At 44.0% G+C, this 15,979-nt stretch overlaps 1 protein-coding gene across 1 annotated transcript in view; it reads left to right on the top strand.

Annotated features, from left to right (window-relative positions):
* The window catches only part of klhl18 (kelch-like family member 18), a 65,331-nt gene extending 49,659 nt beyond the window's left edge, over window positions 1-15,672 (top strand). The window contains exons 7-10 of the mRNA XM_055867557.1: window positions 2,016-2,238; window positions 6,418-6,522; window positions 8,558-8,669; window positions 12,878-15,672. Of these exons, the coding sequence (XP_055723532.1) occupies window positions 2,016-2,238; window positions 6,418-6,522; window positions 8,558-8,669; window positions 12,878-13,264 (827 nt within the window). The 3' untranslated portion in view covers window positions 13,265-15,672. The remainder of the gene's footprint in view (window positions 1-2,015; window positions 2,239-6,417; window positions 6,523-8,557; window positions 8,670-12,877) is intronic.
* Window positions 15,673-15,979: the final 307 nt, after the last annotated feature.

The following is a 15,979-nucleotide window of genomic DNA, read 5'->3' as shown; positions in this document are numbered from 1 at the left end:
TTTCAGTTCTGCCCACACATTTTCTATAGGGTTGAGGTCAGGGCTTTGTGATGGCCACTCCAATACCTTGACTTTGTTGTCCTTAAGCCAATTTGCCACAACTTTGGGAGTATGCTTGGGGTCATTGTTCATTTGGAAGACCCATGTGCTTCACGGTTGGGATGGTGTTCTTCGGCTTGCAAGCATCCCCCATTTTCTTCCAAACATAACGATGTTCATTATGGCCAAACAGGTCTATTTTTGTTTCATCAGACCAGAGGACATTTCTCCAAAAAATATGATCTTTGTCCCCATGTGCAGTTGCAAACCGTAGTCTGGCTTTTTTATGGCGGTTTTGGAGCAGTGGCTTCTTCCTTGCTGAGCGGCCTTTCAAGTTATGTCTATATAGGACACGTTTTACTGTGGATATAGATACTTTTGTACCTGTTTCCTCCAGCATCTTCACAAGGTCCTTTGCTGTTGTTCTGGGATTGAGTCACACTTTTTGCACCAAAGTACGTTAATCTCTAGGAGACAGAATGCTTCTCCTTCCTGAGCGTGATGAAGGCTGTGTGGTCCCATGGTGTTTATACTTGCGTACTATTGTTTGTACAGATGAACGTGGTACCTGCAGGCGTTTGGAAATTTCTCCCAAGGATGAACCAGACTTGTGGTGGTCTCCAATTTTTTTCCCCGGATGTCTTGGCTGATTTCTTTTGATTTCCTCATGATGCCAAGCAAAGAGGCACTGAGTTTGAAGGTAGGCCTTGAAATACATCCACAGGGACACCTCCAATTGACCCAAATTATGTCAATTAGCCTATCAGAAACTTCTAAAGCCATGACATAATTTTCTGGAATTTTCCAAGCTGTTTAAAGGCACAGTCAACTTAGTGTATGTAAACTTCTGACCTACTGGAATTGTGATACAGTGAATTATAAGTGAAATCATCTGTCTGTGAAGAATTGTTGGAAAAATTACTTGTGTCATGCACAAAGTTGATATCATAACTGACTTGCCAAAACTATAGTTTGTTAACAAGACATTTGTGGAGTGGTTGAAGAACGAGGTTTAATGACTCCAACCTAAAGTGTATGTAAACTTCCGACTTCAACTGTACGTGTATGTGTGTCATATTGTCCATGACTTTCTATATGGTTAAAGAGAAAATAGGCTAATTTAATGGAGAGAAAAAATCAACAATGGCATTTTTTTTCAATTAACTCTTCCTACTATAGACTTTTTTCACAACTACCACCAGTTTGGTTCCAAAAAATGTACAAGAAATACATAGACATAGTAAAAAAATGTTTGTATAAAACAAGATATTTCAAGCTGAAACCCTCATATTAAACATCAGTGGTGTTCACTAAGTTGGTTTATATTTAGGATCATGTTTCACAGCTGTCATTCTATTTTTTATTTGAAAAAAATATATTTTACATGTGTTATTAAGGCCACACAGAGGGCCAGAGATAATTACAGACATCTGTGGAAATCTAAGGTATCCAAAAGGGCTACTAGATATCTTGTTATAAATAACATAAAATCTTTAAATTACAAAAATTCTGATAGTTTACTGGTAAACTTCGAAGGTTTCCAGTAATATACCGTCCCTTTGCAACCTAAATCAAAGCAACAAAGTAACTAGGGCTTTACAATGATGGTGAAAACTTTTGTGGTAAAGTGGGATAAGTTGTAAAAACACAACGAGGGACATTTTTGGCACTTTAGCAAGTCTTTATAAAAAATCTGATATATTGAATTTTCCATGTGGTTCATATTAAAGTGCACTTCATTTGTGGATAACAGTCTTTTTTAAATGTAATATTGGTGCACAATTTCTACTTAAAATATCAACGGGACTCAAAAGGCACTCTTTGTGCAATGACCCACATATCAGTACACAAGCCATTGGAAGTTATTGAAACCGTGACCCAAAAACTGAGGATCAAATCACGGACTAAGTGAATCATTACACCCTAAACTTGTTTATTTTTGTTTAAATGTTGTGCATTGTTTTTTTTTTATCCAGGTGACTCATTGACTGTAGTTGAAGTATTTGACCCAATTGCAAATTGCTGGGACCGCTGTCAGCCAATGAGTACAGCTCGAAGTCGAGTGGGTGTGGCAGTTGTCAATGGGTTACTTTACGCAATCGGTGGATATGATGGACAGTCACGGCTAAGCACAGTGGAGGTCTATAACCCAGAAACGGATACTTGGACATGTGTTGCTAGCATGAACAGTCAACGCAGGTGAGAATGTCTTTCCAATGATGTACTTTAGGGTTGTTTTATATGAATTCAATCACTTTGCCCTTTTTGATTTAAATGAAACTTTCCATAAATGTTTGTCCATGGTAGAAGTAGTCAGAAACGTTTGAACCTGAATACCAAAACATTCAGGAGATAGGTGCTCAAAGATGACTGATTTTAATCACTGAAAAATATACACGCTTGAGTTTGATATTATTTGATCGCTTACAAAAGGGATTGTCAAACTGGAAAAAGGGTATACCCAGACACGCTTCCGCCCAGCTTAAACGAAAAGGGGGGGGGATCAAGTGCTTAACTGTGGAATTTGAAAATCCCAAAAAACATTCCTTACCCCAGGATACTTCAACTGGTGACTATCTGGGGGAATAAATATAAAGGAGCACTTTGTTGCTGTGTAAATCTGATAGATTTATTGACCGGAGAAACAAACAATAGGCTTACGATTTGGCATGAATCGCCATCATCGGAACCTTGAATAGGAAAACTGGGGGAGGCACCTATATTCCCTCGCAAGGGAGTGTCCCGCTTGTCATGTCAATCAGACATGTCAATACTGTCAGTAGTAGTAGTAACTACCCAGGTTATTCAAATGAGTATGATCATCATTCAAGATTCCTACACATACATTCAACTTGAATAACAAGACAGAGAAATAAACAAAGAAAGAAAAATGTACTTACAAAAAAGGAGAGGGCTGTTCATTCAGACCTTTTGGCTCCATGTGATCTAAGCATTCGATCCAAAGTGCCTCTCTTAACAATTTCCTCACCATATTGCCACCTCTGGAGGAAAGAGATACTTTCTCAATTTCCCATAATTTCAAGGTAGAGGCTGAGCCATGATTGGCCTTTATGTAATGCCGCGCGTGTGCATAGGGTTGTCAAACTATTTCATAGTTTCTCGTACATTATTTTTAAACATTACAAAAAAAATTACCTTTAACATCCATGATAATTTTTTATGTACCTTTAACATCCATGTTAATAATTATGTGCATGCCATTTGTTTCTTTTCCAAATGTAAAATTTGGTAACTTAAGTACAATTTATTTTTTTAGAATTCTGTAATGTTGAAGATCTAATACTGTGTGGAGACAAGTTTTTATAAATTTCAATTTATTTAAGAAAAGTGCAAAGGTGCCAATATATTTGTCCGCAACTGTATGTAAAAATAACAAAAATATTTGAGATAATTGATTTTTCAAGGGCTGAAATAAAAGATCCCATACATTTTCCATACACACAAAAGGCGTATTTCTCTTGGACGGCTGGCATTCTGACTGCAGGGATGTACACCAGAGCTGTTGCCAGAGAATTGATTGTTCATTTCTCTGCCATAAGCTGCCTCCAATGTCGCTTTAGAGAATTTGGCATTACGTCCAACCTGCCTCACAACCGCAGACCACATGTAACCATGCCAGCCCAGGACCTCCACAGCTAGGCTTCTTCACCTGCAGGATTGTCTGAGACCAGCCACCCAGACAACTGATGAAACAGAGGATAATTTTTGTCTGTCATGAAGCCATTTTGTTGGGAAAAACTAATTCTGATTGGCTGGGCCTGGGCCTGGCTCCCCAGTGGGTGGGCCTATGCCCTCCAAGACCCATCCATGGCTGCGCCCCAGCCAAGTCAAGTGAAATCCATAGATTAGGGCTTAATGAATTTATTTCAATTGACTGATTTCCTCATATGAACTGTAACTCAGTAAAATCATTGAAATTGTTGCATGTTGCGTTTATATTTTTTCTAGATATTATAAAACAGTTTTGAAACCCTGTTTATAAGCTTTCAAATCAAATCTGAACTATTCATCTTTTTCAGTGACGCTGCCATGGATGTCTCATGGTAGGGTGGGGTATGCAAAATTGGTCACATTTTGAGCACCTCTATCTCATGAATGTTTTGGCATTCAGGTCCAAAATGTTACTTTCTGACATCTTCTACCATCGGCAACCATGTATGGAAGGTTTCATTCAAAGCAAAATGGGTGTGGTCGAAAGTGATTGAATTCCTATAGAACGGCCCATTATTAAGTAGATACAGTGTACTGATTACTTGTAGATGTACTGATTACCTGTAGATTTTGATAGGTTGTTTAGTAGGCTCCAAATTGACCCTATTTTATCTACCTAGTAGCTGATCGAGACATTCTAAAATGCTTAAAGGAGGATGGTTCACATGTTTTACTTTGCACTAAAGTGCGGTGGTCCTTGTAAATTAATAGGTTTAAAATGATTTGGAGAGGAATCAGGCATGCAATTTAAAACATGATAAATAGGAGTAATTGACTGGGATTTTGGTCCCTGAATGCAATTCATTAGTATATGTTGGCATTGGCTAGTTTATCAAAACCAGATTGCAGTCACTCTTTGTCCATAGACTGCATTCAAACAAGTAAATGAATTCTCCCCCAAACCAAACAATGATAACTTTCCCCAGTTGTGGAACAGCTACTATTGTGAAAAGTTCTACTAGTACCCACCCTATTTAAGTCATGTAACCTACAACTTGACTTGGTGTGCTTGAACGTCATCTCATCATCGAATAAGCCCCGGGGAAAGCATAGACATACACTACCAGTCTAAAGTTTGCTACACATATACTCATTCCAGGGTTTTTATTTATTTTTTACTATTTTCTACATTGTAGAATAATAGTGAAGACATCAAAACTATGAAATATCACATGGAGTCATGTAGGAACCAAAAAAGAGTTAAACAAATCAAAATTATATTTTATATTTGAGATTCTTCAAACCGCCACCCTTTGCCTTGATGACCGCTTTGCACACTCTTGGTATTCTCTCAGCCAGCTTCATGAGGTAGTCACCTGGAATGCATTTCAATTAACAGGTGTGCCTTGTTAAAAGTTTATTTGTGGAATTTCTTTCCTTTTTAATGCATTTTAGCCAATCAGTTGTGTTGTGACAGTTGTGTTGGTAAAAGACCAAGTCCATATTATGGCAAGAACAGAATGTCAAGAACTTTGAAAGCGCTATGAAGAAACTGGCTCTCATGAGGACCGCCACAGGAAAGGAAGAACCAGAGTTACCTCTGCTGCAGAGGATAAGTTCATTAGCGTTACCAGCCTCAGAAACTGCAGCCCAAATAAATGCTTCAGAGTTCAAATAACAGACACATCTCAACATCAACTGTTCAGAGGAGACTGCGTGAATCAGGCTTTCGTGGTCGAATTGCTGCAAAGAAACCAGTACTAAAGGACACCAATAAGAAGAAGGGCCAAGAAACACGAGCAATGGAAATTAGACCGGTGAAAATCTGTCCTTTTGTCTAGAGTCCAAATTTGAGATTTTTAGTTCCAACTGCTGTGTCTTTGTGAGACGCAGAGTAGGTGAACAGATTATCTCTGTATCTGTGGTTCCCAGCATGAAGCATGGAGGAGGAGGTGTGATGGTGCTTTTCTGGCGATACTGCAAGTAATTTATTTAGAATTCAAGGCACACTTACCCAGCATGGCTACCACAGCATTCTGCAGCGATACACCATCCCATCTGCTTTGCGCTTAGAAGGACTATGATTTGTTTTTCAACAGGACAATGACCCAAAACACACCTCCAGGCTGTGTAAGGGCTATTTGACCAAGAAGGAGAGTGATGGAGTGCTGCATCAGAAGACCTGGCCTCCGCAATCACCTGACCTCAACCCAATTGAGATGGTGTGTGATGAGTTAGACTGCAGAGTGATGGAAAAGCAGCCAACAAACAAGTGCTCAGAATATGTGGGAACTTCTTCAAGACTGTTGAAAAGCATTCCAGGTGAAGCTGGTTGAGAGAATGCCAAGAGTGTCTAAAGCTGTCAAAAAGGCAAAGGGGGCTCTTTGAAGAATCTCACATATATTTTGATTTGTTTAACACTTTTTTGGTTACTACATGATTCCATATGTGTTATTTCATAGTGTTGATGTCTTCACTATTATTCTACAATATAGAAAATAGTAAAATAAAGAAAAAGCCTTGAATGAGTAGGTGTGTCCAAACGTTTGACTGTTACTGTATATTCTATGGTTTTTATACACCATTGGCGAAAACCCTAGTTAAATGGACAGGAGCTTCTTGATCCAGTTGGTGGGTCTGCAAAAGCACGTTGTTTTTCTCAGTGTGTTTATCCTCGTTCCCCTTTCTCCATCTCTCCGAATGCAGTGCAATGGGAACAGTGGTGGTTGACGGACATATCTATGTGTGCGGGGGCTATGACGGCAAATCCTCACTCAACTCAGTAGAGTGCTACTCTCCAGAAGCCAACAGGTTCTGTACATTTCCTATGTGATTTACTTTCCTTTGACTCCCTGAATTCCAAGTCAAGCTAGACCAGAGGGTATTCTTACGTAGCTGGTTTGAGGAGTTAGTGAGGTAACGTTGGTCAACTCTGAGTTCCACTCGGGATAACCGGTACCATGAAAGTGGCTCACCTTTTAGCCAGGTACATTTCTATGGCAACAAATGCTTCAGAACTAACCTGCTCCGGGGCAGGCTAACTCAGGCCCAACTCAGTTTATCCTGGATGATTTTTGAGCCGTGAGTTGAGGACCAACTGAATCATATTCCCTCTCTCTCTCGCAAACATTGCGTCATCATCCCCTTCATTTGAGGAAGACAATCAATTAAAATATTTTATTAATTCAATGTTTTTTATGTTAATTAAAATAAAAATATATATATACCTATCACATTGCACACACAGTAATACTTTTGTATGACATTCTAAAATGATTTTAATAGGCTGCCACTTGCGTATCACTGACCTAGTCCCTACTCCCATTGTACTCCCATTTAACCTTTACTTAACTAGGCAAGTCAGTTAAGAACAAATTCTTATTTACAATTGCGGCCTACCCCGGCCGAATCCGCACGACGCTGGGCCAATTGTGCGCCGCCCTATGGGACTCCCAATCACGGCCGGATGCGATGCAGCCTGGATTCGCACTGAGATGCGGTGTCTTAGACTACTGCGCCACTCGGGATAGGTGTCTGCCGTACAGCAACAATTCCCCCTTGAAGGAGAAGATGGAACTACTTCCACATTTAACCCAAGGCTTTGACCCTTGATTGACAATGGAGATGTAATCTACAGTGAGTGTACAAAACATTAGGAATACTTAATGTTAGTAACACCTAATATTGCGTTGCACCCCCTTTTGTCCTCAGAACAGCCTCAATTCGTCAGGGCATGGACTCTACAAGGTGTTGAAAGCGTTCCACAGGGATGCTGGATCATGTTGACTCCAATGCTTCCCACAGTTAGTGTCAAGTTGGCTGGATGTCCTTTGGGCGGTGGGCCATTCTTGATGCACATGGGAAACTGTTGAGCGTGAAAACCCCAGCAGCGGTGCGCCTGGCACCTACTACCATACCCCGTTCAAAGGCACTTCAATCTTTTGTTTTGCCCATTCACCCTTTGAATAGCACACATACACAATCCATGTCTCAATTATCTGAAGGATTAAAAATCCTTCTTTAACCTGTCTCCTCCCCTTCATCTACACAGATTGAAGTGGATTCAACTAGTGCCATTAATAAGGGATCATAGCTTTGACCTGGATTCACCTGGTCAGTCTGTCATGGAAAGAGCAGGTGGTCTTAATGTTTTGTACACTCAGTGTATATACATGCTCCTACCTCCACATGAACTGTTGTGGAAGTCGGCCTGATACTGCTGTTTACTTAATGCATTAAAACATGTTTTATTATTATTATTATTAAACCTTTATTTAACTAGGCAAGTCTTATTTACAATGACGGCCTACCCCGGCCAAATCCAGACGACGCTGGGCCAATTGTGCGCCGCCCTATGGGACTCCCAATTACGGCCGGATGTGATACAGCCTGGATTCGAACCAGGGACTGTAGTGACGCCTCTTGCACTGAGATGCAGTTCCTTAGACTGCTGCGCCACTCGGGAGCCCCGCCGACTACCTTTTTAATTCTGAGCTTGGTTGTGGAGGAATGTAAAAGTTATTTTTATATATATTTTTTATTGCTAATGTCATATTTTGTAACATTCATTTTGTGTATTTCTGCTGTGTTTTACTTGCTTACACTTATCCAATCCTATCCAAAACCATTACTTTAGATCATATCACATCACACATATCAAGTATGTAAAACCATTTTTTCAAATGTAATCCATGAAATAGAATTGGTCATTTCAATTTTTGTCTTTAATAATTATTTGTTGCAAATCAAAATGTTGTCGCAGTGTGACTTTTACATGAAGTGAAAAGGTGTAGCCCATCTGTATCAACATTAATGTGCATCTGCTTTTCTTTATACACTTGTGCAGGTGGACAGTAATGACAGAGATGAGTGCAAGTCGCAGTGCAGCTGGGGTGACTGTTTATGATGGAAGGATTTTTGTATCTGGTGGTCATGACGGTTTACAGATCTTCAATACGGTAAGGAGGCCATTTGACACACAGCCTGCACATTGCTGACAGGACTACGGTAGATGAACAGGAGAGACATTACGAATTTCACAGTATGGTGGTTCTAAACATGAGAGGATTAGGTCTATTCGGCACTATTTGCAGGTGGGAAATGTGCCATGTATGGCCTCTTTAAATCTAAAAATGGATTAGATATTTTTCTTAAGATCGACACAACCTACTTGAAAATGCAATTAGAATTTTGGATTACATAATGTAGGCCTTCTCACTCCTTAAGATCAGGAACTAACATTTTCGCACTCCTTGCTGTGGTACATCTTAAGATCAGGAACTAACATTTTCACAGTCCTTGCTGTGGTATATCTTAAGATCAGGAACTAACATTTTCACACTCCTTGCTGTGGTACATCTTAAGATCAGGAACTAACATTTTCACAGTCCTTGCTGTGGTATATCTTAAGATCAGGAACTAACATTTTCACACTCCTTGCTGTGGTACATCTTAAGATCAGGAACTAACATTTTCACACTCCTTGCTGTGGTACACCTTAAGATCAGGAACTAACATTTTCACACTCCTTGCTGTGGTACATCTTAAGATCAGGAACTAACATTTTCACAAAATATATCTAGTCTCAACCCTGACTTTAAAACTGGTTGAAAATCAAAGACAATAGTTACATATTGCAGTCCATCAATGATTCCCGACCAATTTGACTGAGCTTGAGCAATTTTTCTGAGAATGATGGATAGATGTTGCCCCAAAAGTTGTGCAATATTGGTGGAAACTAATAACAATTATTCACAGCTGTATTTGCTGCCAAAGGTGCTTCCACTAAGTATCAACTATAGGGTGTGAAGATGCTACGCCATCAATATAATAATACACAATTATACCTTTTTTTGTGGAACTTTTAAAGTGTGCAGTAGGTTGCGTTGATCAGTGGGGGAAAATCCCAATTTATGCATTTCTAGATTTTAAATGAAGGGAGCAAAATGTGAAAACTGTGCAAAAGATGTGAAGACTTTCAGTAGGCACTGTATATACGCCTCTCCCCATCAGAGACTGGGATTCAATCCCCATCCCCCGCTCCAAACCCTTCACTCCCCACGCCGAACCCTTCACTCCCCGCTCCAAACCCTTCACTCCCCGCTCCAAACCCTTCAATCCCCACCCCCCGCTCCAAACCCTTCTCCTCCCCGCTCCGAACCCTTTACTCCCCCCCCACTCCCCGCTCCAAACCCTTCTCCTCCCCGCTCCGAACCCTTCTCCTCCCCGCTCCGAACCCTTCTCTTCCTCGCTCCGAACCCTTTACTCCCCCCCCACTCCCCGCTCCAAACCCTTCTCCTCCCCGCTCCAAACCCTTCTCCTCCCCGCTCCAAACCCTTCTCCTCCCCGCTCCGAACCCTTCTCCTCCCCGCTCCGAACCCTTCTCCTCCCCGCTCCGAACCCTTCTCCTCCTCGCTTCGAACCCTTCTCCTCCCCGCTCCGAACCCTTCTCCTCCCCGCTCCGAACCCTTCTTCTCCCCGCTCCGAACCCTTCTCCTCCCCGCTCCGAACCCTTCTCCTCCCCGCTCCGAACCCTTCTCCTCCCCGCTCCGAACCCTTCTCCTCCCCGCTCCGAACCCTTCTCCTCCCCGCTCCGAACCCTTCTCCTCCCCGCTCCGAACCCTTCTCCTCCCCGCTCCGAACCCTTCTCCTCCCCGCTCCGAACCCTTCTCCTCCCCGCTCCGAACCCTTCTCCTCTCCGCTCCAAACCCTTCTCCTCCCCACTCCAAACCCTTCTCCTCCCCGCTCCAAACCCTTCTCCGCTCCAAACCCTTCTCCTCCCCGTTCCAAACCCTTTACTCGCCCCCACTCCAAAGCCTTCTCCTCCCCGCTCCAAAGCCTTCTCCTCCCCGCTCCAAACCCTTCTCCTCCCCGCTCCAAACTCTTCTCCTCCCCGCTCCAAACCCTTCTCCTCCCCGCTCCAAACCCTTCTCCTCCCCGCTCCAAACCCTTCTCCGCTCCAAACCCTTCTCCTCCCCGTTCCAAACCCTTTACTCGCCCCCACTCCAAAGCCTTCTCCTCCCCGCTCCAAAGCCTTCTCCTCCCCGCTCCAAACCCTTCTCCTCCCCGCTCCAAACTCTTCTCCTCCCCGCTCCAAACCCTTCTCCTCCCCGCTCCAAACCCTTTACTCCCCCCCCCCCCTCCAAACCCTTCTCCTCCCCGCCCCGAACCCTTTCTCCTCCCCGCTCCAAACCCTTTACTCCCCCCCCCCCCCCCTCCAAACCCTTCTCTTCCTCGCTCCGAACCCTTTACTCCCCCCCCACTCCCCGCTCCAAACCCTTCTCCTCCCCGCTCCGAACCCTTCTCCTCCCCGCTCCGAACCCTTCTCCTCCCCGCTCCGAACCCTTCTCCCCGCTCCGAACCCTTCTCCTCCCCGCTCCGAACCCTTCTCCTCCCCGCTCCGAACCCTTCTCCTCCCCGCTCCGAACCCTTCTCCTCCCCGCTCCGAACCCTTCTCCTCCCCGCTCCGAACCCTTCTCCTCCCCGCTCCGAACCCTTCTCCTCCCCGCTCCGAACCCTTCTCCTCCCCGCTCCGAACCCTTCTCCTCCCCGCTCCAAACCCTTTACTCCCCCCCCCCCTCCAAACCCTTCTCCTCCCCGCCCCGAACCCTTTCTCCTCCCCGCTCCAAACCCTTTACTCCCCCCCCCCCCCCTCCAAACCCTTCTCTTCCTCGCTCCGAACCCTTTACTCCCCCCCCACTCCCCGCTCCAAACCCTTCTCCTCCCCGCTCCGAACCCTTCTCCTCCCCGCTCCGAACCCTTCTCCTCCCCGCTCCGAACCCTTCTCCCCGCTCCGAACCCTTCTCCTCCCCGCTCCGAACCCTTCTCCTCCCCGCTCCGAACCCTTCTCCTCCCCGCTCCGAACCCTTCTCCTCCCCGCTCCGAACCCTTCTCCTCCCCGCTCCGAACCCTTCTCCTCCCCGCTCCGAACCCTTCTCCTCCCCGCTCCGAACCCTTCTCCTCCCCGCTCCGAACCCTTCTCCTCCCCGCTCCGAACCCTTCTCCTCCCCGCTCCGAACCCTTCTCCTCCCCGCTCCGAACCCTTCTCCTCTCCGCTCCAAACCCTTCTCCTCCCCGCTCCGAACCCTTCTCCTCCCCGCTCCAAACCCTTCTCCGCTCCAAACCCTTCTCCTCCCCGTTCCAAACCCTTTACTCGCCCCCACTCCAAAGCCTTCTCCTCCCCGCTCCAAACCCTTCTCCTCCCCGCTCCAAACTCTTCTCCTCCCCGCTCCAAACTCTTCTCCTCCCCGCTCCAAACCCTTCTCCTCCCCGCTCCAAACCCTTTACTCCCCCCCCCTCCAAACCCTTCTCCTCCCCGCTCCGAACCCTTTCTCCTCCCCGCTCCAAACCCTTCTCCGCTCCAAACCCTTCTCCTCCCCGTTCCAAACACTTTACTCGCCCCCACTCCAAAGCCTTCTCCTCCCCCGCTCCAAGCCCTTCTCCTCCCCGCTCCAAACCCTTTACTCCTCCCCGCTCCAAACCCTTTACTCCTCCCCGCTCCAAACCCTTTACTCCTCCCCGCTCCGAACCCTTCTCCTCCCCGCTCCAAACCCTTCTCCTCCCCGCTCCAAACCCTTCTCCTCCCCGCTCCAAACCCTTTACTCCTCCCCGCTCCAAACCCTTTACTCCTCCCCGCTCCAAACCCTTTACTCCTCCCCGCTCCAAACCCTTCTCCTCTCCGCTCCAAACCCTTCTCCTCTCCGCTCCAAACCCTTCTCCTCCCCGCTCCAAACCCTTCTCCTCTCCGCTCCAAACCCTTTCTCCTTCCCGCTCCGAACCCTTTTCACTCCCCGCTCCGACTGACTTCTTCACTCTCCGCTCCAAACTTTTAAGTGTATCTGGTACTATACCCATGTATAATCTCTGATGACATTAAGTGGCTGCAGAGGCAATTTAGCATTTTCAAAATTGACACTTTAGTGCTGTTTAAACAAGCAACAAGCTTTGCCCTTCCAATTCCATTCTAATCAGAGTAATCTACTGGAGGCTGCTCTGGTAAAAATAATCAATGACCAATAGATAGCTTACATTTCAAAAACGGTTTGGATCAATCAATATCATCACGGGTGAATGGTAAAAAGTTCTTCATCTCTTAAATCGTGAACATACCCTTTAAAATGCATTAGACACTGAAAGAGAATGACTAATGACCCCTCCCATCCTGTAGGTGGAGTACTACAACCAGCACACAGCCCTTTGGCACCCCGTTGCTGGCATGATGAACAAGCGCTGTCGCCATGGCGCTGCAGCCCTTGGCAGCCAGCTCTATGTGGCGGGGGGTTATGATGGCTCCGGGTTCCTCAGCGGGGCCGAGGTGTACAGCTCGGTGGCAGACCAATGGAGCCACCTGGTGGCCATGAACACACGGCGCAGCAGAGTCTCACTGGTGGCAAACTGTGGCAGGCTTTACTCCGTGGGTGGCTATGACGGACAATCCAACCTGAGCTCTGTAGAGATGTACGACGCTGAGACCAACCGCTGGACATTCATGGCACCCATGGTGTGCCACGAGGGTGGGGTGGGTGTTGGTTGTATACCCCTTCAGCCTGCTTAACCCCTACCATCCCCAAAAGCCCAAAGACTTTTAGATTTTTTTAAATGAATTTTTAAATCAATTAACAAGAAAAATGTATAACTGTATGTTTCTGTATACCAGGTACCACAGTTCAAAACATTTGATTAATTTAAGTCTGGCTTAGCCATTGTACCATTTGAAAGGTTTATAATGAGAATGTTCATAGGGCATTAGTACATGAGTAAACATATGTTGGGATTCTGTTGCGTAGTTTGTAGGGATACAGAGGCTGGGGTTTTGGAATGGCCGGAGGTAACTGCCCTGACCCATTAGGGTCCTAAGCTCCTATTTGGGTCCTAAGCTCCTATTTGGGAGGCGCGACCATAAATGAACTTGTCGTGAATGGATCGCAGGATAAGTGTGGACTTGTATCGTATGATATGTGCATCAGACTTTACAATCTTGAAGTGATACTACATACCAGAATCTGTCCCGAATGTGACTATCACTATCAATGTCTGCACCATTGTGCTGAGGATTGAGTTGCACTATCTGATTTGGAAGCATTGTCGTGGTTTCATAATATGGTACAGGTTTCACAATGTTGGTGAATTTCTTTGTGTTTTGGGAAAATAGGTATTATTTCGATTGGGATCATTTGCTTATGAATATTATTATAAAGTAACTGACCACCATAACTGTTTGCCCTTTGGTTGTGGGAACTGTTTTCCCAACAAGGGTCTCAGCAAAAGGGAACTGAAGAACTGTCTTCCGGGTTGATTGCATTACGATGCCACAACACCAAGTTGTTAGGCAACTTGATCACCCTTCAAATTGTTTTAAACAAAATGAACAACACATGAGGTGCGTTCAACAGAGGAAGTAGTTTGCTAACGTTATCTAACATATTCCGTTTGTTTTTCTGTTGGCTGCGAAAGTTCGCTAACAGTGTGAGAAGGTGGTAGTGCGCTGCGAACGTACACTATCTGTTTCGGGTCTAAGCCGCCACCACGTAGGCTTTCTATTGCATGTAGTAGGAATAGGAACGTCATTTTCAGTTTGATTCTCATTGCTAAACTGTCATGGTAATCCTTACAAACGTTTAGCTTTTTATTAATGTTTCAACAGAACGTTCATTCAAAAGCGTTCAACTTGAGATTGTTACTAAGTAACATGTTCGTCACAAACAGAACCCTTGTTGAACACACCTCTGCTCAAAGTGCAATTCCATCTTTTATTATAAAAATAGTATGGGAGAACTTAAGTGGCTAAAATATGATGGAGGGTGATTTGAAGAGAAGAATTTTAAGAATGAGGTATTGTGTAATGTAATTGAAAATGGATTGTACAGTGAGATGTAGTATTGCTTGTTTGTCGGACTTTACCTGCTGCATTTGTCACGATTTAAATAACTTTCTTTTGGGATTAATTACTGTGAACTTTTGAAATGTTGATGTTCTGCTTATTTCTGCTGATGTTCTGGTAATATATTACACACACATTTTATATATATATATATATATATATATATATATTTTTTGCATAATTATGTTTGCAGTATTCTTACTGCTCTTCACTTTTGGTACTGTCTGGTCCCAGGCTACAAAATTGTATTTATTAGTGCATTTCTTGTTGTTGTTGCTTGATTCTTAACTGTACAATTAGTACTACTATCACAAATATGTAAGCCTGAAGGGATAGTGATTTTTTTTTATGACTTCCCTAGGGTGTTGTTCTTTTCTCCAAAACCGTTTACGAATTTTTTAGATGTTCATTTAGCAACGTCGAGAATAATCTGACTAGCATTTCGGGAGAATGTAGGATTCCATCCGTTAGTAGTGCATTCAAAACCATCACAATTGGTGCAAATTGAGTTGCAGCCATTTAAAAAAAATATTAACAGGGACATCCTATTGAGACCATGGCCTCTTTTTATAAGGGAGCCCTGCACACAATCATATAAATTCACAATATTTACAATTCCAACGCAATAAAAACATACACTATTTACAAGTCATTTAAGAAAAGTAACTTACAAGACACTTTCATGACAAACGAACACATTCCCTCAGTAAAAAAAGGTAATAAATCAACCAGTCGTCTTAACTGCTCTAGTGGCACCAAGACATCCAACCTGAGAGAGTTCTGGAGATCATTCCACAAGTAAGGCGCAAATAAACGTAACGCAGATCTACCGAACTCAGTGGACACCGATGGGCTCTCCAGAGTTAGCCATCTCTGAGACCGGGTCTGGTCGCTCGTACATCTTTAGGTTACGATGAAGTGAGGTACGGCGGATGTTTGTGTAAGAGCGCTTTATAAACACAAATAGTGCAATGCGTCGATCAATGAGACTTCAAAGAGGGCCAGCTTACTTTCTGATACAGAAAGCAGTGATATGTACTGAACCTGTCACCTGTAAATAAAGCGCAGTGCGCTATGAGTAACTGCGTCCAATGGTTTCAATACAGTGGGAGCCGCATTCATATAGGCGATATCACCATAATCTATAACCGGTATGAATGTCAACTGAATGTTTTGTTTTCTGCGACTTAATGAAAGGCATGCCCTATTCCTATAAAGGAAGCAGCCCATTTTGAAATTCTTAACTACCTCGATATGCTTTTTGAAAGATAGCTTTGTATCAATCCAGATACCCAGACATGATCAATGTGGGCACCATCCAATGCATAAATAATCCGTTACATTTTTAAGCTTTTTGGAAAATCACATATGATTACTTTTACCTGGATG

Source organism: Salvelinus fontinalis, chromosome 17, assembly GCF_029448725.1.
Source record: "Salvelinus fontinalis isolate EN_2023a chromosome 17, ASM2944872v1, whole genome shotgun sequence".
Lineage (NCBI taxonomy): Eukaryota > Metazoa > Chordata > Actinopteri > Salmoniformes > Salmonidae > Salvelinus > Salvelinus fontinalis.
Note: the sequence above shows the minus strand (reverse complement) of the source record. Positions and strands in the feature narration are given on the sequence as shown.